At 49.9% G+C, this 26,005-nt stretch overlaps 6 protein-coding genes across 6 annotated transcripts; all 6 read left to right on the forward strand.

The window, feature by feature from the left end:
• Nucleotides 1-1,627: 1,627 nt before the first annotated feature.
• On the forward strand, nucleotides 1,628-5,200 carry PVX_085200 (phosphoenolpyruvate carboxylase, putative; the record flags this gene model as incomplete). The annotated part of the gene is made up of 2 exons (XM_001616656.1): nucleotides 1,628-4,702; nucleotides 4,814-5,200. The coding sequence occupies 2 exons, from the start codon at nucleotides 1,628-1,630 to the stop codon at nucleotides 5,198-5,200; spliced, it is 3,462 nt and encodes a 1,153-aa protein (XP_001616706.1).
• A 6,052-nt stretch (nucleotides 5,201-11,252) lies between these two features.
• Nucleotides 11,253-13,340, forward strand: PVX_085205 (ABC transporter, putative; the record flags this gene model as incomplete). Its single annotated transcript, XM_001616657.1, has 1 exon — nucleotides 11,253-13,340. The coding sequence occupies one exon, from the start codon at nucleotides 11,253-11,255 to the stop codon at nucleotides 13,338-13,340; it is 2,088 nt and encodes a 695-aa protein (XP_001616707.1).
• A 1,192-nt stretch (nucleotides 13,341-14,532) lies between these two features.
• On the forward strand, nucleotides 14,533-17,622 carry PVX_085210 (dynein-associated protein, putative; the record flags this gene model as incomplete). Its single annotated transcript, XM_001616658.1, has 3 exons — nucleotides 14,533-14,761; nucleotides 15,078-15,191; nucleotides 15,214-17,622. 3 exons carry the CDS (start codon nucleotides 14,533-14,535, stop codon nucleotides 17,172-17,174), a joined length of 2,304 nt encoding a protein of 767 aa, XP_001616708.1. The 3' UTR covers nucleotides 17,175-17,622.
• Nucleotides 17,623-18,520: 898 nt separating this feature from the next.
• PVX_085215 (Probable protein arginine N-methyltransferase, putative) lies at nucleotides 18,521-19,884 on the forward strand (the record flags this gene model as incomplete). The annotated part of the gene is made up of 2 exons (XM_001616659.1): nucleotides 18,521-19,727; nucleotides 19,847-19,884. The coding sequence occupies one exon, from the start codon at nucleotides 18,521-18,523 to the stop codon at nucleotides 19,721-19,723; it is 1,203 nt and encodes a 400-aa protein (XP_001616709.1). The 3' UTR covers nucleotides 19,724-19,727; nucleotides 19,847-19,884.
• Nucleotides 19,885-22,204: 2,320 nt separating this feature from the next.
• Nucleotides 22,205-22,950, forward strand: PVX_085220 (basic transcription factor 3b, putative; the record flags this gene model as incomplete). Its single annotated transcript, XM_001616660.1, has 1 exon — nucleotides 22,205-22,950. Exon 1 carries the CDS (start codon nucleotides 22,426-22,428, stop codon nucleotides 22,948-22,950), a length of 525 nt encoding a protein of 174 aa, XP_001616710.1. The 5' UTR covers nucleotides 22,205-22,425.
• A 1,505-nt stretch (nucleotides 22,951-24,455) lies between these two features.
• On the forward strand, nucleotides 24,456-25,362 carry PVX_085225 (ribosomal protein L21e, putative). Its single transcript, XM_001616661.1, has one exon. The coding sequence runs from the start codon at nucleotides 24,756-24,758 to the stop codon at nucleotides 25,239-25,241; it is 486 nt and encodes a 161-aa protein (XP_001616711.1). The 5' UTR covers nucleotides 24,456-24,755; the 3' UTR covers nucleotides 25,242-25,362.
• Nucleotides 25,363-26,005: the final 643 nt, after the last annotated feature.

The raw sequence follows: 26,005 nt of genomic DNA on the forward strand, positions 1-26,005 counted from the left end.
GACATGTCGCCAAGTTGAGTGAATAGCTCTCGAAAAATGAAAAGAGCATGACTATGTGTGTGGAGAAAGGGAGTTAATAAAAAAAAAAGGGCCTTTCCATGCATGAGGAGATAAAATTGTGGGTTTTTTTTTTTTTTAACAGTTCTGTAGAAGAGTCTCCATGTGGGGGGGTGAAAAAGGAGTACTCTCGCTCGAGGGCAGCATAACTCGCCACGTTTTTTCGAATGTTCAGAAAAAAAATGATCTGGGTGGGCCTCTGTACCCCGCGCAATTTTGAGGCCCATGAAGAAGCACATGTGTCTGAACGTACGTGTGTGTCCTTCCTCACTCGGGCAACTACTTCTTTAAAGCGATGCGATTGGCGGGGGTGGCTCCACGCCAGTTTTGTCAAAAAAAAAAAAAAAAAAAAAAATATACATATGCATGTGCGAGTGAAGAATCGAAGCTCTTCCTTAGCGGCACAGCGAAACGACGATTTTTCGAGAGTACGCTCGATGGGAACTCCCACCGTAGTGAAAAAAAAAAAAGGGGCGCCTTATATGCCTACATGTAACATATGAGCATTTTCCCCCCCCCTTAGCCGGTAAGTTTTGCCTGCAAACCCACCACTTCGCCTGGCATCTTCCCCCTCGAAGTTCATGCCCACCGCGCAGATATTTTTTCCTCCATTTGGGTTGCCTCCCATGTGTTGAAAGAAAAAAAAAAAACGCAAAGGGAACACATGGATATTTTACCGGAACGATTTATCCTAAAAAAACGGGAGGGTTTCCTTCGTCTGTTCCGCTTTTCCTGTAGGTGTTGATCTCCTGGGTTGCTTTTTTTTTTTTTTTTTTTTTTTTTCTCCACAACACCGTGCGGGTGCCCTGCGTCTTTATTTTTTGCCCCTGCCCCGCGTTGTGCACTTGGCCATGTCGGCGCTCTTCTGCCACAACATATTTGCCGCATTTTTTCAGTTTCGGGGCCACCCCTGGCTTGGTCACCTCCTCAGCGGTTAGTTTCCCCCCCTCCTTTAGCAGCTCCGCTCCGACGAAAGCGAGAGAGGATTAGATTACCATGTGCCCCAATGTATGCACCTTTCACGATGCAGTGTGGCTTCCTTTTTTTTTAATTCAACACGTTCAGCGCATTTTCCTTGTTCCTTCCACCTCTCTCATTTTTGCGCGGCTGACAAATGTGCGTGGGTGGGTACATGCATTTCGGGAGGGGGTCCCCATTTTGATTACTCCACCTGGATGAGTACCCCTCCTCGAAGTTCCCACCCGGCTAGGAAGATCATTTCGCACCCGTACTGGCAAAGCTGAGTTATATTTTCGGTACTTTTCTGGATTGTTGGCGGTTGGGAGATCCACACGATACGCTCGATCCGCGTGATCCAGGCGATCCACACAATCCACGCGATTCACACAATCCACGCGAGCACCGCATTTTGGAGAGCTCTTCGAACACCCCCGTGGAGAGCCGAGCCCCCATTGACCCGTTTCCTTGAAAGCTCCCCCCTTTTTAAGCGCCCCCCCGCGCGTGACTTAGCCGTTCCGCGTTACACATTTGGCTCTCCCCCACAGAGGAGACGCGCGCGGGAAGGGGGCAGCCCTAATCGTAGTCACAGTCGCAGCGCCACTCGCCACCAATGGGGGACGAGGGGGGGTGCCCCCCGGGGGGCAGCCATGCGGGGCAGCACGGTTCGCAGCAGGGCTCGCAGCGAGACGATTCGCATCAAGACGGTTCGCATCAGGACGACTCGCAGCAGGACTGGCGGTATAACCCGCCGCAAGACTCGCCGCTAACCGCGCCGCAAGACTCGCAAGACTCGCAGGACGAGCGGAAGCTGAAGTTCCTGATCGAGGGGAAAATGGTGGAGACGAAGAACGCAGTGGACTTCATAAAGCCGCTGAAGGACGACATCAAGGCGCTGGACTTCCTGCTCTTCGACATGCTGAAGGATAACCTGCCGAACAAGCTGTTCGAGACCCTGTGCGCCATCCACGATTTGTCCGAGAGGTACAGCGAAAACCAAACGGAAGAAAACTTTAAGGCCTTAAAAAATTCCATTTACAATTTGGAGGACCACTACCTAGGCACCATAGTGAATGCCTTTGGCCACATGTGCGTCTTGTCAAATTTTGCAGAGTGGGCTCACAGAGGGAGGAGGAGAAAAGCCTTCGACATGTCCTTCACGCCGAACGAAAGGATATATGGGTCCGTGTACGAGACGCTAAAGGGGACCTTCCACATGTTAATTAAGAGCGGTTTTGACATTCACCAAATTTATGAGCAGCTGTGCAACCAAACGATAGACTTCGTCTTGACAACCCATCCGACGCAAGCCATCCGGACGTCCCTCCTGAAGAACTACATCCAGCTAGCCGAATTGTTACTTAAGCTAGACAGCACAGATAAGGAGTTATATAAAAAAAAACTTCTATATGATAATTTGAAGACTTATTTGTTAGCCGCTTGGAAAACAGATGTCATCAGAAGGATCAAACCGACCCCCATCGATGAAGCCATTTCGCTAGTCGATATCGTGGAGAACTGCATCTTCTATAGAATCCCTAACATCATACGGTATATAGATAACGTCTTTTACGGGTATAATTTACCTCCAGTCAAATTGGATTCTAAAATATGCCTCTTCTCCTCATGGGCAGGAGGGGATAGAGATGGAAATCCGTTTGTCCTACCGGAGACTACCCGGTATGTGTGCTATATGAACAAAATCAGGGGGTGCGAATTATTCATCCCCATGGTAGAAAAACTAATTAGAGATTTAACCCTTCATCATTGCACACAACATTTTAAAACGTATGTGAAGCTACTAGAAGATGAAGTCTCTCAATACATTTTTGATCCAGATAGGAAGTACCTGGCGCAGAAGTTCCACTGGTTTTCTCCCTTCTCCAAATCTAATAAGAGCGAAATTTATAGGAGAGCTCTTCTGGTCGTTTGGGCTAAACTGAAGAGTGTTATACAGGTGTATAAGTCCCTCATTTCAAATCAACCTGTAGATCCCCATTTTGAAAAATTAATGTTTAATAGCTCAGATGAGTTTGAGGAAATCCTCATGGAGTGCTACAAAAGTTTGTGTGACTCTGGAAATACCCTCATTGCTGAGGGGTACCTAAAGGATGTCATTCGAAATGTTAAAATTTTTGGTCTACATCTGATGAAGCTAGACATTCGGCAAGAATCGGTGAAGCACATTCAGGCGATGGACTACATCTGTGAGAAGCTACACATTGGAAGGTACTCCCTTCTCTCGGAGGAAGAAAGAATAGACTTCCTTACAGAGGTCCTCCAATCCAATAGACCATTAATACCGAACAATATAGAGCAGGAGGAAGATGTGCCTAGTGACTTCCTAAACGTGATAAACACCTTTGACGTTTGTTCGCAAATTGAGGAGAGTGCACTAGGGGCTTATGTCGTTTCCATGTGTAATAACGCTTCGGACATCCTACTAGTGGAGGTGTTTCAAAAGGAACTGAAGAAAAACGCTCAGAGGAAAACACAAAGAGTTGTTCCCCTCTTGGAAACCATTCAGTCTCTCCAAATGTCCTGCACCATTTTAGAAAACCTAATTAAGAACCCATGGTATAGAACCCATTTGAGAACCCATTTTGACAACAAGCAAGAAATTATGATTGGCTATTCAGATTCGGGGAAAGATGGAGGTAGATTCACATCTGCTTGGGAATTATTCAAAGCACAGGAGAAGCTCGTGCACATAGGTAAGCAGTATTCTGTGGAGGTCCGTTTCTTTCATGGAAGAGGAGGTAGTGTCAGTAGAGGGGGAGGGCCACAACATCTAGCCATTCTTTCCCAACCAATCAATACTATAAAAAACTACCTTAGAGTAACCATCCAGGGTGAGGTCATCACGCAGGACTTCTGCCTAAAGGGTATGATGCTGCGCTCGATAGAGACCTACATCAGTGCACTCCTCAAATGCTCCCTCCTCAAAAACAAAGTTTTGGTCAAGGACGAATGGAGAGAGCTCATGGATGAGATGAGCCAACTCACCACAAAAGAGTACAGACACGTGGTGTATGAAAATGATGATTTTGTAAAATATTTTAGATGCGCAACCCCCCAGATAGAAATAGGCAAGCTCAATTTGGGATCAAGACCATCAAAGAGGAAGCAAGGCAATGTAGAATCGTTGAGAGCAATCCCCTGGGTCTTCTCCTGGACACAGAATCGAATGCACCTACCTGTGTGGCTTGGCATAGAAAAATTGCACGACTACCTCGTCGAAAGGGATAAATTGCCTCTCTTGCAGGATATGTATAGGAATTGGCCCTTCTGCACCAGCTTCTTCAATTTGATTAGTATGGTCATGGCCAAGGCGAGCCTGCAGATAGCCGAGGAGTATGACGTTTTGGTGCCCGAGGAGCTCAAGTACATTGGCACCATGCTCAGGCAGAAGCTGAAGAAGGCCATGGAGCTCACCGCCCTCGTGACCAACGAGAAGACCTTCTGCGACAACGACTTGCTGACGAAGCGGTCCATCGAGAGCAGGACCAAGTGGGTGGCCGTCTGCAACTTGATTCAGATTCAGGCGCTCAAGCGCCTGCGGGAGAGGCAGCGCGAGTGGGAGCTGGCACAGGAGGGGCGGTTAGCGCAGGAGGGGGGGTTAGCGCAGGAGGGGGGGTTAGCAGCGGAGGGGGGGTTAGCGCAGGAGGGGGGGTTAGCAGCGGAGGGGGTACCGCTACACGGGGGGGTACCGTCACATGGGGGGGATCGACCTAAAGGGCGTGGCGACCCACCCACCGGAGCGGAACCACTGCCTAGCCGAAGCGCCCCCCCCATGCAGGGGCACCCAACCTGTGAAGACCACAAATTAAGCGTTTCCTCCGCGAAGGATGAGCTGGAAAGCCAGTATGGAGGCCCCATCAGCCGGAAGAGCAGCAAGCGCATTCACTCGTACCTGAGCAGGAAAAAAAGCAAATTAATTAAAAACCCAAAGTTCCATCCCCTGCTCGAATCCTACTCCTCCGCCTACCTACAGAGTGAAGGAGAAAATGACTTTTTTTTTGAGGATCTACGGGACATGGGTCTGTCCTATGGGAGGTCCGCCTCCAAAGCCAACGACTGCACGTACGACGAGGTGACGAAGACCTACATTGATTACACCTCCCTGAATGATGCCCTCATCGTCTCCATCAAGGCGATAGCCGCGGGCATGCAGAACACGGGCTAGCGCGGGGGGTTCCCTCCCCCTCTGCAGGCCGCACAAGTCCACGTGGCCTCCCCCCACCTGTTTTCACGCTGCGCAGAAGCGCTTCCTTGGGCCAACCCAACGTTTCTCCTGTGCTAGTCAGAAGTGCACATGCGTGGTGTGCATCGGTTCGCCACAGCACATAGCACAGTGCTTCTCGTGGAGGGCCTGTTTGCACCTCGGAGAGAAGTGCCCTACCCCCCCTGCGCATGCGTGTCGAAAATATTGCAACGGTTTTGCCTCCGCGTTTGCCTTCGCCTTTGCGATTACCTTTACGGTTGCTCTTTTGTTGCTCTTATGATGGCGTTCCCCGTTTGAAAAAAAAAAAAAAACTTGGGGAGGACCACCCAACCCTGAAACGCATAATCGTCAAAAAAAAAAAAAAAAAAAAAAAACCGGGCGCGCCAAAAGTTGCCCAACAGGCTAGCCATTTCGATTCCCCGCGTGGAAGTCGGTATGCCCCTGAAAATGGAAGGGGGGAAAAAAAAAAAAGGAGAAGTGCCGCAATGCATAATTCGCACTGTATTTTATGTGCCCATGCTGGTGGGGAACCTGCACATTTAGGAGGCCTGGCTGCGTCCACCCCCCCTCCACAGCTTTGAAAGAGCAACTCAAAGGATGGCACTGAAATGATGAACCGGGAGAAGGACACGCAGCTGCTCGAGGACAAACGGCTGCTCGAGGACAGGTTGCGAGAAGAGCTGCAAAGACTGAGGGGGTACTCCATCGTCCAGCGTGTGCTCTCCCCCCTCCTCCAAGCAGAGAAAGAGGCAAACGGGGGAGTGAAAAAAAAAAAAGGAATTTTATACAGCCAAATTGAATCGAAGTACATAGGCAAAATACTGTACGATGCATTCTGCCATTCCAGGGGTGCAGGGAGGTATGGCAAAGGTCCCCCCCTCGATCACTCCTCCCCACTCTGCTGTGTAAAAAGAAGAATTCACATTGCGAAGGGAAGCAAAGAACTCGTCGTCAGTTGGACTGATGGGGGCATCCCCTCCGAAACGGCATTCCAACTGATTAGCAGAGAAAAAGATTTTTTTATTTTCCTAAAGATTATCCATTATGTGAAGAAAGAGCCTCTGGGGGGGGAAGCAGACGGGGCAGCAGAGGGGGCCCTCTCGCCCCGCATAGTGTTCCTCTACGATGGGGCGACACCAGGGAGGGGTGGCACAGGCCAACGTGAGGAGGAAAGACACGGCGGAAGGTGCACAGATGGGGCTCTCGCCCATGTGGAGAATTCTTCTCTTGCCCTGTCGGCCAACACCCAGGGAGTAGCGGCAAGCTGTGAACCCCACAGCGGAAGCGCGGCAAACGCGAAAAGGAAGGCACCCCCAAAAGGGGACGCCAAGAAGTTCGTTGATCGGCACCTGCTGCTAGTTCACTACAGGAGCCACCTCAAGGTGCCTCTTTCCCCATTTTTGAATTCTCTAACCAGGGCAACGTGTAAGCATCCGCAGATTCGTTTTGATTCCATCTCGACTGCTACGGAAGAGCAGCACAGGGGGTGTGATGAACGGGGAGACGGCCCCACCTTGGCCACTCCCCATGGAAGGAGCAGCAAACGCAGAGGGGCAAAATGCACAAGTGAGAGTTCCCACTGGGGTGGAAGGCGCATTACCGCTGATTTGCAGAACGGTGTAAGGGGTAAGTTGTGCCAGTCGAAAAGGGACTTCCCTCCCGCAGAGGGGTATGATCATCCAGATAGCCACACCGATGGGGATATTGCTAATGAGGGGGATATGGTCCACTCTTGGGTTCGCCCCCTCCCTGGAAGGCAAACAAGATGCCTCAAATTTTGCCGCCTCCCAAAAGGAACGAACTGCTTAGAACAAATCTGCCACTTGCTACCGGCGCAAACTTCTCACATACACATTTTTACATCCAAAATTGAAAGGGAAAAGGAGATTTTCTTAACCTTCCACAATATGAGCAAGCGCTTCTTTCTTTTCGCTTCTCCCCTTTTGGGTCTCTTTAACGGGGACCACTGCCAAGTTGTGTGTCTAGCGAGTGACTCGCGTGAGTGTACTACCCCCAAAGGGAGCACCCCCAAAGGGATTACCCCAAAAGGGAGTACCCCTCACGTGATTACCCCCTTCCTGGAGGAACTATCCCACTCGATTAGATCCCTGTACAGCGAGAAGAAAAAGCTCATCAGGAGGCTCCAAAAGTATCTGGCGAACAGGACTCTGAAGGGGTACCTAAACTTCCGTCGCTTTGATAAACACCCGCAGAAGGAAGAACGAATTTACTCCTACACGTTTTACGACCTTACGGATAATTTTTTCTTAACAATGGGGGAGAACTCCCCAGAAGGGGTTGCAGGAGGTGCCCGAAGGAGGAGCCCAAAGAACCCATCACAAGGCCTTCCGAATCTGCTTCAAAAAATAGAACCCATTTTAACCCAGTGTAGCCACTTTAACCCCAAAGTGGATGTCCATTTTGCGAAGAGGAGACTCGAAAAGGTGTGCGTAAATGTGACTGACGTGTTAACCTGGTGCAGGCAATTTAGGGCTTCCATCAGGTGGAGGAAAAGGAGGGAGTGCATCTGCGTGTACTTCGTCAGGAAGGATTTCCCCCCGGTAATCAGCCCCAAAGGGAGTGGTACAAATGGTCCCGTAGTGGAATGCTCAAAAGTATACTCTTGCGTACCCTCCCCCCTGCATAGCAGCGATATGAACGAAGGGACGACCCCCCAGGAGAAGAACCCCCTTCAACGGGTTCAGTCAGTTTATGCCTTCCAAATTTTATCCCCCAGAGGAAGAATCTTCAAAATGACCAGGAGAGTATGCTCACTTTTATTTAGCCTTGCTCATAAAATGGGGAAGTTTCCCACGCTTGACCACCTGCATATGTTAAGACACGTCCACCACGTGGTTGGAGCTTTTCCATACCTTTACGTTTGTTACTCCCAGGAGGGGGGTTCCATCGGTGGGGGTACCTCCACTGGAGGGAAGCGCGATGGTATTGGTCAACTTTCCCTTGTGCACTTCTCCCCCTACATGGAAGGGCTGCAACACTTAAAAAGGAGAAGAAAGAAAGCCCTGCGGAGGGTCTTGCTCAAGGAGGGAGAATTCCCCTTCCTCCTAAAAATGCACAAATTGCTTCTATTTTTTTACCTCTACGTGTTGGGAAAAATGCGCCTAACGTGGCTCCACAGAGCGAGAGGAAGCGGGGGGGGAAAGGAGCCACGTGAGGAAGCGGTATGCAAAGAAGCACACAAAGAAGAGACCCCCCCCCCATCACTTCTGCAGAGCCGGTTCGACGAATTCGTCAAGCAAATTAAAGGAGAAAAGTGGAAGGAAAAAATTCATTTGCACGTTCGAAACTGCGTGGAGGTCCTCCTGAAGCGCGACGAAAAGGGGGCCCACACGGGTGAAGAAACGAGTGACAGATCGAACGCCTTGGAAGGAGGAGCGCGAGGGGCAAAAGGAACGCTCACGAATTCGTTTATTTCGAAGCCCGTGTGCATGGATGAGCATTTCTTGGGGGGCGCGGAAGCCTCCCCTGCGGGGGGGCGAGGAGACAGGGAAGTGGACCACGAGGGGGTTCTTTCTGCTGGCCGATCCACAGCCGCTAACGTTGCCAATAATGACCCCCCCCTTGACAACCATGGGAACTCCCATACGACTCAACGCAGCGGAGGGGCACACGCAGCCAAAGACGACCACGCCAACTTCTTCAAACTGAGAAACATGAAAAAGACGGTCCGCATATTGGGCACAGCGCTGATGAACAGAATGGCGGAAAAACTGTACGACGGAGGGGCCCTTTTGAATGTGAACGCACATAGGGAAGAACTACTGCGTATTGTGAGCCAATTCGAGGAGGACGCTAAGGGTGTCCTATGTGCTGTAAGGGAAGCGTCGTCTCCCCGGGGAGGCATACTAACTCCCAGTCAGGATGATCGGGGGGACCCACCACCCAGCCTCAACGGGGAAGAAGTACACAGATTGTTACACCATATATGCAAAAAGAAGCGAGTAAATAAAAAATTATCAATTTTTAACATCCCCAGGTGGTGCACGGGAGGGGGGAAACTGCGTCATGTTGGAAGAACCAAGGTGAATAACAAAGTGGTGAGAAGTTTCTTCCGACTGGAGAAGTCCCCCCATGAAAAACGCCTCCCCCTTGAGGAGTTACTTCAACGGGGGAGTGGAAGCGGTACCTACAAAGTTGCCCTGAAATATCTGGTCCATTTCGTGAATGGGCACATAACCTTCGGCGTGAATATTTTTTCGAAGGATCATCAACAATGGGGGCACTCAAAAAGTCGGGTGTACTTTCTCAACGTGTGCAAAAACGATGTAATTAAAAATATGTTAATAGAAAGAACAATCCACTTTTTGGAGGACCTCCTAACCTATGTGCAGGAGAATCTCCCCTTCCTGGAGAGCGAAAGGGTGCATGCCCCCAAAGGTTACCACTTCCCCTACAATGTGTGCAAAATATGTTGCTACGAATTGAAGCCAGGCAAATGTGAGATGAGGAAAATGTACCAGGTGCAGCCGGGGGGGGAATTTTACGTGCACCTTTTTACCTTAACGAGTCAGGCAACTGTCTTTCTTTATTCCACCGGGGGGGGGAGCGGAGGAGGGAGCGGCGGAAGTGGAAGCGGAGGAGGGAGCGGCGGAAGTGGAAGCGGAGGAGGACGCGACTTGTGTAACCCTTTTTTTGTGAAGTTTTTTCAGCGCAGTAAGTTATACGACGCCTTTGTGGAAAGTGCGCACGGGGGGACCTGAGGAGTGGAGATGTGAAGAAGCGCAGCGCGGCGGTGAATGGCTCGGGGGGCGAGGAACACCTTGGGGGGAAAAATTCTGACCGGGTCATAATTTTTCAAAGAAAAAAAAAAAAACAGCCATTTATTATTGCTCTTTTTGGTATCACCACTGTTACGTTAGTATTTTTTTTTTTTTTTTTTTTTTTTTTTTTTTTCCCGTTTGGCTACCTCCCCTCACGCGCGCATGCAGCATTGCAACGGTCCCCGTTTGCAGCCCATCGCGCGTCACCGATGAGACCCAGCTTGCCGAGTGTGTGGGGCACGCGGCGCCACGGCATAAGAACGGGAAAAAGCGGCGAAACGTTCTGCAGGCGATGAAAAAAAAAAAAACGTCCATAAGTTTTGTATGCATGTGAAGAAGCAAACGCGTATTGGATATTGCATATTGCGTATTGCTTTTTTCTTTACCGTTGCGAATATTCGCGAATGTAGAACTGTGAAGCCCTTTCGCAATTTTTTCTACCCCATAAATTGATTACCACTATGTCGTAGGTAACATAGTTTTCTTTTTTTTTTGGTCATTTTTGGGAAGCCTCACAGAGGGTACCGCTCGGTTGACACGAATGTGTAACTGGGGAGGTAAAAAAAAAAAAACTGACCCTTTTTTTTTGTTAACCTCCTGACGCTTCATCTGCAGAAAGAAGTGTACGTACATGCACCTTCGTGGGATACTTGCCGGTAGGGGTAGGCCGCGGAGGGGGGCATACCTAAGGGCATGCACTCGGGCCATACGCACAAGAGTAGGCGCAGGCATACGCATTCACGGCGCGAACAACGTACAGCATAACACTGTTCAGTGGAGAAAATTTAACAGCCGTGACAGACAGAGAAAGGTGAAGTTCACTTAAGGCCGAAAGTTCCCCCCCCACCAAAAAAATAAGGGAGCGCCAGGAAGAGGAAAAGCATAACGTGCATTTGTACATTCTCGTGGAGGACTCTACATCCGCACGCAAGCAGGTAGTACGCGTCAACACGAGCGACATAGAAGGTGGGCGGAAGCGCTTAGGAAAGGTAAAGAGAGCACACGCCGGGGAAAAGAGCAGACGGGTGCCAAGCGCCGGGGGAAGGGGCAGGCACGAGCGAAGTAGGAAGCAAAGGAAGGCAGAAGAAAACGCAGAGAAACAAACGCGTAAGAAGCAAACTTGAACGCAGGAGCAGCGGCGGAAGAACGAATCGCCCACCGCGCAACTCACCGCCGAGGGAGAAACAGAGGGCATTGCCACGAATAACTCAGTTTGGGAGCTGCACCCCGAGATGGAGGACCCCTCGAAGGATGTCGCGGCGAAGGATGCCCCCACGAAGGATGCCCCGGCGAAGGATGTCGGGGCGAAGGACCCCCACTGCGCGTACGACAAAATAAAGTACGAGTTCTCCGACGTGAAGTACACCGTGGACCATGGGAGGCTGGAAATCCTGCACGGAGTGAAGGGCATCCTGCTGCCCAAAACGATAACAGTGATAATGGGTCCGAGTGGGAGCGGGAAGACAACGCTGTTGAATATACTCTCCATGAAGGTGACCGACGGAGTGGAGGGGAACTTCCTCATAAACGATGCGAGTAGGAGTAAAAACATAAAGAGCTATATGGGGTACGTCCTGCAGGATGACTACTTCTTCTCCCGACAGACCGTTTACGAAACGATTGAATTTACGGCCAAGCTGAAATTAGACATTAGGGACAAGAGCAAGTTGCGCGAATTGGTTCACTCCGTGCTGGACATCATGAGCCTGACCCATGTGAAGGACACCATAGTGGGGGATGCCTTTGTAAGGGGGATAAGTGGAGGGCAAAGAAAAAGACTCTCCATTGCAAATGAAATTTTGTCTAACCCACCTCTCCTCCTGATGGACGAGCCGACAAGCGGGTTAGACTCTTCATCAGCGTTATCCCTAGTGGAGTGCATTCAGAGGATAGCCACCATCTCGAACACCACCATCATATCGTCTCTCCATCAACCGAGCAGCCAAGTGTTTGGGAAATTTGACCGACTCATAGCAATAACAAACGGGTATATAATCTACCATGGGAAGACAACCCACCTGAGTAGGTACCTAAAGAAGGTTGGGTTCATCTGCCCGTACGGGTGGAATGTGGCAGACTACCTCATGGATGTGCTGTGCAACCCAAATTTTGAATCCATTCTGCTGGAGAATTATAACAAGTATCTTCGCTACGATAGGGAGGTCGGCTACTACATGGACATTGACGCGATTGACAATAGGGTGGTGCACGACGACTACGATTCGTTGCTGGCCAAGGAGGGGAGCGACGGCAAGGCGGCACAGGGTGGTGGTAAGCCATCGCAGAGCAGCGGTATGTCCCCACAGGGTAGCGCCTTATCCCCACAGGGTAGCGGCATGACCCCGCTGGAGCTGCGGAGCAAATCGTCCAGCGGCCCCGCCCCAGAAGTGAACAACGCGCGGGAACAAGACCTGGCCAAGCTGAAGGCAGTCGAGGTGCTAATCTCCTTGCAAGAAAAAAAGACCCCCTACATGAGGCAAAGCCTTTTTCTCTTCATGAGAGGATTAAAAAAAATTATAATAGACGAAATAACGATAGTGAAGGTGATCGACCTGATTGTCATTCTAACCTTGTTTGGCTTTCTCTGGTTGAAAACGTTTAAGGAGGACACGGAGGATGGGATCATTGACACCATTGGGGCCATTTTTTTTATCCTCTCCTATTGGACGTTTTACCCGGCCTACCTGTCGTTGTACTCCTTCCCCTCGGAGAGAGAAGTCATCGCAAAGGAGAGGAACATGAAGACCTTCCAAGTGAGCAACTACTTCTTTTCCAAACTTTTTGCAGAGCTGATCTTTTTCTTCACCTTAATTTCCTTTTGGGTTCTAATCACGCATTTGATTCTGTATGGGACGCTTAAGTTTTGGGTGTATGTAAGTTACGCCTTGGTGACGTTGCTAAATGCACTCATTAGCAGCTCCCTGGGGTACTTCATATCCACCCTGTTTGATAATTTCAGCAAGGCGGTTAGCTTCCTTTCCGTCGTCCTGCTGACCATGACGCTGACCAACGGGTTCTACGTCGAGATAGCCAAATTGCAAGTGCCCTTTAGATACCTCCAGTGGTTGTCCTACCAAACGTACTCCGCGTCCGTGCTAGCCAAAATTAAGTTTGACGACGCCGTTATCAAGTGCTCCGGGGAGAACCTCTCCCCTCTGTGCCTCACGCAGGGCTTCTTCCCTGGCAAGGTCATCATAGAGAAGCGCTTTGCCAAGCTGCACATTTCGCTCTCCGTCTTCATCCTCGTCAGCTTCTACGTCGTGATCAAGGCGGCCACCTACGTCTCGCTGCGCTGGTCCCGCGCGCTCCGCATGAAGTGATAAGCGGCGAGAGGGCGGCGAGCCAGGCGGGGAGCCAAGCGGCGACCCGTTTGGGCGCCCCGTTTGAGCGATCCGCGTGAGCGATTTTTGCGGAGACCTTTCGGGGGACCCAAGCAGGCTACCCTCTCGCGCCTCGTTATTTTTCCTCCCGTTTGAAGGCGCGGTGGTGTGTAGCGGTTTTTCGTATATCTGCCGCTTACCTCTTCCGCTTACCTCTACCGCTTGCCGCCGCGCCCCACTTGGGCGCACCCCCCCTTTTTTGTATTCGAGGCGGGCCACTGCGCACCCCTCGCGTGTTATGCCCACGGCGCGACTCCCCCACGCAGCTGTGCCGTGCCCCCTTCTCCACTTCCCACCTCTCCCGCCTCTCCTGTGGGAACGTAGATAACTGAATCGCCCCTGCGTTTGCAAGGAGACACCCGGTGCGCCAACTTGCCATAAAGGGGGGGAAGACACATAGACCGGTGAGCCCCCCACACGTATATACATACACACGTATATATTTACATACACGCACATATACACTTTGGAGCTTCCCCCTTTTCACTTGAAAAGGAAGTGCAACGCAGTGAGACGTGACTTCTAAGCCGCGACTCCCGAGCCGCCTCAAAAGAAGCGCGCACGGGGGAAAGTGCACACACGCGCGCTGCCACGGGGAGTAGTGGAAAGAGCTCTCCTCACCCCCTAGCCGGTGCGAAGGATCTCCATTTTCTCCATTTGTTTGCAAAGACTGACAAGCATTGGCGAGCGGCAGCAGTTTTGCTTTTCCCACCCTGGGCGATAGATGGCAGTATCTCTGTGTCCACCCTCGGAGTGTACTTTTTCGCCTCCTTTTTCTGCCGCTTACCCCCTTTTCTGCCGCTTACCCCCTTTTCTGCCGCTTACCCCCTTTTCTGCCGCTTCCCCCACACGCATGTCCCAAATCGTGTACTTGGACGAAGAGAAAACGCGGGGGAGGTACACCTACCCGAATGGGAACGTGTACGTCGGCGATTTTAAGAATGAGAAGTTTCACGGGCAAGGTGAGTTGGAGCTCTCTCAGGGGGGGGGTCCGCCTCTCTCTTGAGAGGCAAACATAGAAAAGGAAAAAAAAATGGTCAGCTTGCATTTCGTTCGTTTAGAGATGTCTTTCATTTTTGTCCTCCAAAAAAAACAAAGACAAACATATCACTTCCACGCTCTCTTCCTTCCCATGGAGGCAGGTACCCTAGCCTTTAAAGACAAGGGGGAGTACAGAGGGACCTGGGAAAACGGCAAGCTCGTCCGCGGCCAGTACCACTACAGCGACGGGTTGCAGTATGAGGAGCGCTGGAAGTACCTCGTGGACTCTCCCTATTTCTTTAACGAGCAAGTTAACGAGGACCAGGTTATTCTGGGGGAGGAAAAAACGAACGCCTTCTTGGATGACCTTTACGATATAGGTACTGCGAGTGCTTCCGCCGAGGCAGCCGCGTCCCTGACAGTGTGGGTGACTGGGGGGAGGTGCGGTGTGTTGAAGAGCCCTCCCCGCGCCCCCCGCATGTGTGTGCGTTTTTTTTTTTTTTTCCATCTAGCCATTCACCGATGTGTGCATGGGAGGAAGCTTGCCCGTGTGCGTTTTTTTTTTTTTTCTGTCCAGCCATGCGCGGGGGAGAGTGCACATGCAGGTGCGTCTACGCGCTTATCAACAGGTGTACCTGCTTATCAACAGATGTACCTCCTTATCGCCACACGGCCGCCCTTTTTTCTCCCCCCCAGGCGACGGGTACTGCAAAGCTAAGGAGAGCCTCGTGTACGGCTTTGCGGACGACAAGCTGCTCCGGCAGGTGAACGCGCGAGAGAAGAGCTGGATCGAAAACCACTGCTCCAAGTGTTAGGAGGCGGGCGGTTGCAGGCGGCACGTGGAGGAAGAGCACCCCTTCTTCCGGCGCGGACGCACTCATCCGAGGGGGAGCAGTGTCAGTGCTTCCCCATCGATTCTCCCACCGCTCCCCGTCACTCCCCGCCGCTCACCCCCACGAGATGATCGACTACTACCACTGCTATACAAAGAAGCGGAGCGACGTGGGGCTGCCGTGCGGGCTCTCCAAGTCGAGGAGCCAAGTGGTGGGGCGAATCGAGCCGAACGAAGAGCTGCAGAAGAAGTACATGTTGAAGGAGAACATATACTACAGTGACGAAAATGTGAAGAAGAAAAGCGAGTGTTACGTAAACATAGAGAGTGTAAAATTGCAAAATAAATTTTTCTACCATAACGAAGGGGGGTGGGCAAAAGATATAGACGTAAGCGATCAGCAAAATAAAGTGAAATATGTGAAGAGACTAGATAAAGACGTAAGCACAATCAACAGTGTAAAATTTTTGATGAATGAGACGACAAGAATTATTAATAAAAATAATAGTATAGGGATATATAAGGAATACTTTCAAGAGGAGGAAGAGAGTGAGGAGGAGTTCAAAGTAAAATCTTTGCTAGTTATAAAAGACAGAACTGGAAAGTACAATCGATATGTCACATCAATTAAGTGGTCTACAGATAGTAGTTATAATTTGGCTATCTCCTACTGTGTTAGAAATTATAAACAAATTTTAAATGACTCTCCAAAAAATTGTCTTCTGTATAAGTTAAACGAAATTAATAGCCCCTATCAAATTTTATTCTCCAAATCGTTTATAAAATGTTTGAGATTTAATCATAAAAATTCTGACCTTCTTCTTGCGGGGTCTTATGATGGCACTGTCAATTTGTGGGACTTACGGAAGAAGAATACCCTCTGTGAGTCTTCTTCCATTCAGGCTAGCCATAAGAACATCGTGCAGGATGTTATCTGGTTGCAGACCAAGACGAATAACCACTGCCTCTCCGTTTCCAATGATGGGCTCTGCCTCCTATGGGACATTCGCAATTTTACGGAGCACATCGAGTCTTTCTCTTTGCACAAGGACGCCGGGGAGGTTTGCCAGCTCGTGGAGACCTCCAATTTGGATGCCTCTTCGGGGAAGCACTCCCAGGGGAGCGTGGACATCAGCCAGTTCGTTGGCTATGCGGCGGCCGGAGGTGGAGCAGCAACGGGGGTGGCTAACCACGCGCTGCCTGCCGCTGACCCGGGCAACTGCGGTGGCGATCCCACCCTTGGCAACCCCTGCTACAGCGCGAACTGCCTGGAGTGGAACCTCGAGGCGGGCCCCTCCAAAATCCTCGTGGGGACAGACGAGGGGTACGTGCTGTCCCTCTCCAAGAGGCAGGCCAAGAATCTGGAGATGCTCCAAAAGTACGGAGCCTCAAACGAGAAGCACCTGTCCAGCGTCACAAGCGTCAAGCGCATCCCCATAAATCTGAAGTACTTCCTATCGACGGACAAGTGGGGCTTCAACATATGGTCAGAAGACATAAAATTCCCCATCATTTCGAATTACTATAACGAGTGTGTTGTGAACAAAGGCCTGTGGATTAGGGACTCTCCCTTCTTCATCCTGGCCAGGAAGGATGGCTACCTGGACTTTTGGAATCTCCTCTACAATTTTAATGAACCCATTATTCAACAGAAAATCTGCAACTGCTCTGTTACAGATGTAGATGCACACGCCAATAATAAATACATTTCTGTGGGGAATGAGCAGGGAGACACTCACATTCTAAAGTTGGGGTGCACCTTCTGCAAGAACACCAGTGAGGAGAAGAACGCGCTCGATGAGCTCTTCGAGAGGGAGTCCAAGCGGGAGAAAAATTTGGAGTACATTCGCAAGCAGCTCAACTGCTTTAGGAAGAAGCGCGAGTGCCTCAACGTGCAGGACGTGGGCATATCGGAGGACGTGCTGCAGGAGACGCAGCGCGAGTACGAGGCTGTGTTGTGAGGGGGCGGCTAAGAGGTGCCCCCAAAAAGGAACGGGGAAAAGAAAAGGCAAAAAAGAGGCGGAAAAAAGGCAAAGAAAAGGGGGAAACGAAACGGAGAAACGAAACGGAGAAACGAAACGGAGAAAAAGAGGCGAAAAAGAGGCGAAAAAGAGGCGAAAAAGGCTTCCCCTTTTTATCTCCCCGGATTGTTCTTATATGGGGTATGTATCACCCCCTGACAGTTGCCGCCCCCCCCCGCGGCAAACGCGTGGGAGTGTATCCACCCATATGCACTCGCGTGTGGTTGCACCTTCGCTTTTGTTCCCCATTGTGCCAACAGAAATGACCTCCTTTTGACTTTTGAGCAGCACCGCAAAAAAACTTCCAAACGGTTTGCTAAAACCAAAACAGGTTCGATCGCGGCCCAGTATTCCTCCTATACGTATGACGCTGCCCCTTTTGTGGGTGTGCGTGTGCTCGCACATGCAGGGAAGTGTGCCTACGTATATTACGAAAAAAAAAAAAAGGTTAAAGGGGGATCCAGGTGGCTGTGCCCCCCTTTATTTGCATTCCCCGCTGCCAATTGGGGAAAAAAAAAAAAAATGCGCCGCGTCACGTTCCACATGACCGTCGTTACTTTCGCGCAGATGGGGCTGGAAGCGGCCAAAAAAAAAAAAAAAAAAAAAAAATAGGTAAATGATAAATAGGCAAATAAACAGATGGGTAACAAAACAGATGGATATCACAATAGATGGTAGCCAAACTGCATGTAAAGGCAAACGAATGTAGAGAAAGCGAACGGGAGCAGTTGCGAACGAAGGCGCGCGCAGAAGAGGAACCCCTTTTTTCGCGGCGAAAAGGCGGAAAGCGATAAAGCGAAAAAAAGAAAAAAGGAAAGCATAGGAAAAGAGCATACAAACATACGAGCATACCAGCGGCAGCCGGCAAGAGCGAACGTAGGCTAACCGCTTGACATCCAAATGGAAAGATAGAATGTTGTTGAGCAGCTTCTTCGGCTTCTTCTTCCTTGGCCGCTTCTCCCTCAACTTTGTGTTTTTTTTTTTTTTTCTTTTTTCTTTTCCTTCTTGTCCCCCCTTCCCGCACTGGGAGCGAACAGTTGGTAAGAGGACGGGAAAGGAGCGATAACTCCCACGGGCAGATCCCCTTTGTAGAACAGCTTGCCGCTCAGCCAAGTGGGTACCAACAGTTTGTGCCCATTGCATCCCCGTTGCAGCCCATTTGCATCCCATGTGCATACCATTTTGGGCCCCCCCTCGACACCCGTTCGATTCCCCTTTTTGGCAATCCCCCTCCCTGCCGCTACCGCGTCAACCGCTAACGCGCAAACCGCTAAACCGCAGGACCCATGGTGAACAAGTACAACAAGGTGGGCCAGGGCAAATTCGAAATGAGGGAAGGCGTGTTCCACGAGAAGGGGGGGCGGGCAAACAACTGGGAGAAGGAGCCCAAGGGATTTAACGCAGAGGAGTTGCAAAGCTTCTTCACCACGTGGAGGAAATTCTGCAAGGAAAAAATAAACGAAGTGGGCGAGAGAAAAAACTTCCTTATATTTGACAAGGAGAAAGATCTGGACAGCGGAAACACGGAGTACTTCAACTCGTATAATTACATTCATATACATGAGGACATGATAAAGGATGAAGTGAGGACAAGGACGTACTATGATGCCATTAGGAAGAATGAGCATTTGATAAAGGACAAAATTGTGCTGGACGTGGGATGCGGTACAGGCATCCTTTCCTTCTTTGCTGCCATGTCAGGGGCGAAGCATGTGTACAGCATCGAAAAGAGTAACATCATTTATACGGCGTTAAAAATCAGAGACGAAAATAATTTAACGGAAAAAATAACCTTTTTGAAGGGACTGGCTGAAGAAATCGAGCTGCCAGTCGATAAGGTGGACATTATAATTTCCGAGTGGATGGGTTACTGCCTTTTGTACGAAAATATGCTGGACACTGTTCTTTACTGCAGAGACAAATGGCTGAGGGAGGGAGGGTTGCTTTTCCCAGATAAGGCATATATGTACATGGCTGGAATTGAAGATAGCTTATATAGGGAAGAAAAATTTGATTTTTGGAGAAATTGCTACGATTTAAATTACACCTCCGTGTTACCAATTTTGAAGGAAGAAGTTGTTATAGATTATGTAGATAAAAATTTCATCGTTACGGATACTTGTTGTATACTAAAATTGGACTTAAATACGTGCACGAAGGATGATTTATCTTTTGCTTCCCCCTTTCGATTAAAAATGACCAAACGGGATTATTTACATGCACTGGTCATATGGTTTGATGTCTCTTTTTCTGCGTGCCACACGGAGATCAGCTTCACCACGGGGCCGTACGGGGGCCACACCCACTGGAAGCAGATCGTGCTGTACACGGACCACGTGCTCACTGTGGAGAAGCACGAGGTGCTCCGCGGCATGTTCGCGCTCAGGAAGAACGCCAAAAATAAGAGGCACATCGACATGAAGCTGCACTACGTCTTCGACGGCGCCCACACGCGCGCGCGCGCCACGCAGTTCTTCAACATAAGCTGATGCGGTGACGCCGCGGGTTAAGCGGTGGGTTAAGCGGTGACGTGGTGGCGCGCTCATAGTTTGCACCCGAGGTTGAAGTTTTACCTTGCCTGTTCATAACATTCGCGCGTTTTTCATGGCTAGTCGGGAAAAAAAAAAAAAAATAGCTAGCCAGGTGGCTGTTCGGTTCGTGTATTTTCCCCCACTTGAGACCTTTGCCCTTTTTTCACACATATGCCGCTTTGCCCACTTCGCCGCTTATAGCGCGTGTTGTGTTCCTCCCCCCACCTTTATGTCCGCCCCATAGCCATCCCGGGCGACATCCCACTTCGTTGTTCACGCAGTCTCGCATAGCACGTCCCAGAGGGCCCTTTCTACTTCCCCCGTTTGAACTTTTTTTTTTTTTTTTTCCCCACGATTGACAAGTTGCGAATTCGTCCCGTCGTAGTTACGCCTTTATGTTTTTTCTGTTGATGAGTTGGCCATCGCTCGCGCGGGTCCAACGGCCAAGGCAGCCGAAGGCAGATGCCAATCTGCGCGTTGCAAATTGGTGGAGAACTCCAAAAAGGAAATATACAGCACAGTTGAGCTACCGCGTCACACGACGTTACGCTGCATCGCGCTGTGTGTGAAACGCTGAAGTGGGTTGCTTCCCATCGCGCATTCAGATTGCTCCACTATGGGTAGCACATGCAGGTGGGAACAGATGGATCACCCTCCATATGCACACCCACTCCCCTATATTGGCTCCTACCAAACGGATATGCCCAATGCGATGAGCGAGTTAACTGCTGCATGGGGAAAACGTCCCTCTCCCCTTCTTTTCCACCTTAAAAAGGAGTTTATGTGCCTTTATCTCGTACGAATAACGGTTGTCCCTCCTAATTCTTCTAACCGCTCACGGTGAAATTCCCCCATTGTGACCGATCCTCGGACGGTGCCATGGTGAAGAGTACCCCCTCCCGCACACGTATCTGCTTCCACTTACGTGTGTAGAAAACGTGGGAGTGACATATGAACCCCACTTCAGTGTTCCCTTCGTGGAGAGAACTAACAACGTGGTAGGCACAAAACACACCGTTAGGTCATACACATAATGTTCACCCACCATGCTGTGCCACGACGGGAGGTGGCTCTCCCTTGGGGCACTACCCTCGCTACGTCCATCCTCACGATGGGTAGTTACCTAATTAGCGGCGCATCACCCATTTAGTTTTTTCCCCAACGTAGTCACCATTTTAAAGGGTGCACATGTTGGCGCTCCACCTGATGAGTTAAAATAACCAGTGGGATGCGACAATAGTGAGTGCTTTTCCAACGTGAGACGTATGGCCAGGGGGGAGGTATACCTCCCTAAGCAGCAGTGCTACACGGAGGGGAGAAAAAAAAGAAAGGGACAGTCAAAAATGGCGCATACGGAATGGCTGCTCTATGAACGGACCACTTGACACAAATCTATGCAGAGGCGACGAATGGCCATGCTGCGTAGCAACGCTCATGTTGTTTTTGTGTAATCTGAGCGAATGTGCGCTCTGATGTGGTGCCACGTTTACATATGCTCCTCTTTGCTACGTTTTATTTTTCCGGCTGCCCTGCGCCCGTTCGGGGCGTCACTATCAGTAGCGTCACTAGCAGTAGCGCCAATTGGTGTTGGCAGCAACTGGCTGGTGCTGCACTCGTTCGCTTGCTCACCTTGGCAGCCACTTTTGTTTTATTTTTCCGCCGTGCTGCCGCGGTGATGCCCCCTTTTTCCTTCCCCCGCCGCCGCATCACCAAAGGGTCCTGCGCATGTGCCGCTTTTTATGCACAGCGCGGCACCCGTTTTGTACTTATTCGTTTGTTCGTTTGTTCGTTCGTCCGTTCGTTTGTTCGTTCGTCCGTTCGTTTGTTCGTTCGTCCGTTCGTTTGTTCGTTCGTCCGTTCGTTTGTTCGTTCGTCCGTTCGTTTGTTCGTTCGTCCGTTTGTTCGTTCGTTCGTCCGTTCGTTTGTTCGTTCGTCCGTTTGTTCGCTCGTTTGTTTGTTTTTTTTTTTTTTTTCACTGCTGCGGGGAAGGAAACCCCACCTCCCCCTTTGCTCCTCCGCCTACACAGCATCGCCGCGCAGCGGTTCGCATGCAAGTGTATCCATGCGGGTGCCGCGTATGCGTCATTTTGCACCGCCCTGTGCTGCGCTGTACCGTGCGAATTCCATTTGCTGCCATTTACTGCCGCTGGCCCATCCACCCAGGTGCCATTCGACCGCTCGTCGCCGCGCATACCATGTGCCATTTTTTTTTTTTTAAACCTTTCGCAGTTTACCATTCACCAGTTTGTCATGTTGAGCGTAAATCCCCTCGGGAGGAAGCATCACGTCCCGTTTTGCGACAGCGTTTGTTTGTTTGTTTTTTTTTTTTCCTTTTTTTTTTTTTTTTTTTTCTCCTTTTTCTTTTCCTTTTCTCCTTTTCTTTAAATTGAAAAAATCATTTCGCGCGTTCGCTTACAATTGCACGATCGTACCTGCGCACTTTTGCATCCTCGTTTAGCTTGGTCGCCGTTCTGTTTGCGCCCCGCAGTGCAAACCGCTCCCCACGTTTGCTGCTTCGCATCTGTGCCACGCAGGTCATCCAGCGGTGGTCAGTGCCCCAGCACAGTTATTCCGCGTTTCGCCCGCGTTTCCTTGCCGCTTTTCTTTGCCGCTTTTCCCTGCCGCTTTTCCCTGCCGCTTTTCCCTGCCGCCGCTCCAAGATGGACAAAATTTCGCCGGAGATTTTAGCCGCGAGGGCGAAGCTGAAGGAGAAGATGGGAGGGAACCTGAGGCAGATAGGAGGCAAGGGAAGCGCGAGAAGGAAAATCAAAAAGGTTCACAAAAATTCCATGTCAAATGAAAAGAAAATAAATTTAATTCTAAAGAAAATCGGAGCCTCCTACTTTGGAGACGTAGATGAAATATGTGTGTACAAAGCAGGAGACACCTACATGGAATTTAAAAGACCGAAGCTCTCTGCATCGTTACAGTCCAATACGTATGTGGTTACTGGGAAATTTACGGAGCAAAAAATTGACATTAATAAAATATTTGAGGGGCTCAAAGGGAACAAAAATGTGGACATGAATCTCCTGGAGAAGATTAAAAATGACCCCAACATAAAGAACCTGCTCAACAAGGAAAACAACGGAAATGCCAAGAAGGAGGAGGGCGCGCAGGAGGCTGCCGACGTTCCGGACTTAGTGGAGAACTTCGAGGAGGTTTCCAAGGAGGAGCAGAAGTAGTGAGGAGCGGCCATGTTGGGGAGCGGCCACTTGGAAGGCAGTCCACTTGGGGAGCTTGTCGGCTGCCCCATTTTACCCTTTTTTTTACACACCGCGTGTATGCATCCGTACGCCTTTGCATGTTCCCCCCCCGTGTGCACCACACCTGTTAGTAAAACTCTCCTCAACGGACAGCACCCCGCGGCATGAACATGAACGCGCGTTTTTAATTTTTTAACCGAGTGAGCCAACTGAGCAAGTGAGGTCACGGAGTTGCAAAGAAAAAAAAAAAAAAAAAAAAAAAAAAGAAAAAAGGAACTGCTTCCTCGCTGCAGTGTAGTTCCACTGCTTAGAGGAAACGTACAACAATATACTCCCTCGCATGTGAACCGTGCACCCCGCTGTTTTTCTTTTTTTTTCTTTTTTTTTTTTTTTTTGGGCCACCTTGCGTACCGCCAAACTGAGGAACCTTCACGAATGGGAATTCCGCTCGGAAAAAGCAGATTTAACTTAGTTGTAATATATCCCCACGGTGGGAAAAAAAAAGGAGAAGAGGAGAGTATGCCTCTTTTTTCTGGCGAACAAGCAAAAGTAACAGCGGTGAGGGAACAAACGGGTTACCACCGCTCATGAGCGAAGCGGCTGGACACACCTCCCCGGTTGACGCTCAAATGGAAGAACGCCACCCTTTTTTGGGTTTCACGAGGGGCCCCCACAAAAGAGGGGCACTTGGCCTGCCAACCCTTCCCCCATGCGTAGGAAAATTCATGAGTGTGATTGCTTTGCCCCATTTGTACAAACATAGTAAATGCCCCATGGGGAGATCTTCTCATTTTATTTTTCTTTTCACCCACCGGCTTTGTAACCCTTTTTGTGGCGCAGTTTGCAAAGGGGTAGGAAAAAAAAAAAAAAAAAAAAAGTGAGAAAATCGCACTTTAGAAGGCCTTCTCAACCACTTCGTATGTTTTGGAAAATCTGGATTTTTTTTTTTTTTTTTTCCCCCTCATGAGGGGCCTAAATGAGGTAGCCTCCCCCCCGTTGAGTGCACCCCTTGATATTGCGGGGACCCCTTTTTCCACTTTGCGCCTGTGCGGCCTATTCGTGGTAAGGCAAACCCGGGGAGGAAAAAAAAAAAAAAAAAAAAAAAAAAAAGCATCGCTCTAGCCCCGTGGCCCATCGCCTGCGCTACGCAGTGCGCTGTTCTGTTCCCTTCGAGAGGAAGTGGCACTTTTTGCGCTTCCCTGCTGTTCGCTTAGCTCGGGTGCCTCTGCCCCTGCGCGTATGCGTATGTTAAAGGGTAACGACTCATCAGCATGGAAGCTCCTCCGCACCGTCTCTTTCGCGCAACTGTTTTTTTTGCCACGCAAAAGGATACGGCTGACCATTTTGCTACTTCACCATTTTACCGCTTCACCATTTTGCCGCTTCACCATTTTACCGCTTCACCATTTTGCCGCTTCACCATTTTACCGCTTCACCATTTTGCTATTTTTTTTTTTTTTTTTTTTTTTTTCCTCCTTTTTTTTCTTTCCCATTCATGTGTTCCAACGAAAGAGGGAATCCCCCGCAGGAAGAGGAAACAAAAAAATAAAAATAAAAAGCTGACGTGCGTCAGTCGAAAGGGAATCTTTGCATCGGAGAGGCCCCCAAGTACGTAAAAGCATAGCTACTTGAGCAGCCGGGTGACCGCTCACCAAAGCAGGGAGAGGAAAGGAAAGCCACCACTCACGCCCTCACACGTATATAGGCTTACCACCATCCAGCGAGTTCGCATCGCCGACGGTATTCCCCCCACCCAAAGAGAAAAAACACCTGACAGTTAAAAAATGGGAGGCAAGTCGAAGGGAAAGAGATCCGGCACGAGGTACAAATTTTCGAAGAAATTCCGCAAGCATGGAGAGTGTACGGCGAATAAATTTTTGGAAAATATAAATTACGGAGACTACGTTGATATTGTTTGCGACTCGACTCAACAGAAGGGTATGCCATTTAATTTTTACCACGGAAGAACGGGAAAGGTGTTTCACATCACCAAGAGGGGAGTAGGCGTGTTGGTAAACAAGAGAGTTAAGCACCGCATCATACAGAAGAAGGTCTGCGTGCGCATTGAGCACGTCCGCAAGTCCCGTTGTAATGAGGATTTTAAACTGAGAAAGGAAAAGAACTCACAAATTATTAAAGAGGCCAAATTGAAAAAGGAGTTCGTTTCCATTAAGAGGCAACCCGAGGGTCCCAAACCTGCCGCCATGATTAAGGTCCCCCCCACGAAAATCATCACCGTGGAGCCGCTGCCCTTTTACGAGGAGTATTAGGGGGGGGAGTAGCCACGTGGGTGAATGAGATGCGGAGCGGGATGCTGGAAGAGCTCATTGGCAATGTGGCAGTCAGAGGAGAGAAGAAGAGAGAAATGCAGACGGGCCGTGCAACGTATTACCACAGGTGGGGCGCAGATGGACCTCTTGGAAGAGAACGAAATGGAGAGCAACCGTGACGCGTTAGATAATAACACATTTTAGCCCCACCCCCCTCATGGCAGCTCTTTTTTTTTTTTTTTTTCAATCCACTGTCATGTTGCTTGCCCTTCCCACGTTGCCGCTTCGTTCCGTGTGCAAAACTGCGACTACGTGTTAGCCATTTTGGTATTCATATGGATGGTTTTTCCCCTTATACCTCCCCCTTTTCTCCTTTTTTTTTTTTTTTTTTTTTTTTTCGCCCCCCTGTTGTGCGTGTATTTTCCAGAAGAGTAACACAAACGCGTAAGCGATTTAGTTGAAAAATTATCTGCCGCTTGACAGTGCTGTGGTATGTGTGCGGTTAGGTTTTGTTCCCTTGCGGGGGTGAGGAAAGGGCACCACGCTAAGTTACCTACCACGTTCGAGGAGGTCCCTCCGGTGGAGTGAATACCTGGTGTATCTCCACCAGTCATGTCATGCAAAAGGGCTAACCTCTCCACATGTGCGCATAATCAGCGGGGTGAAATCCCCCATGTGACGCCATCATCGTAAGAATACTTCTGCACGACGGATGACGCTACCTCATGGAGGAGTGGCTAGAGGAGGGAAGTAACAACGCAGAC

Source organism: Plasmodium vivax, chromosome 13 (assembly GCF_000002415.2).
Source record: "Plasmodium vivax chromosome 13, whole genome shotgun sequence".
NCBI classification, from domain to species: Eukaryota; Apicomplexa; class Aconoidasida; order Haemosporida; family Plasmodiidae; genus Plasmodium; species Plasmodium vivax.

Bases quoted from the DNA above. Each gene is read 5' to 3' on its own strand.
- PVX_085225 (XM_001616661.1), top strand. From the start codon at position 24,756: ATGGGAGGCAAGTCGAAGGGAAAGAGATCCGGCACGAGGTACAAATTT.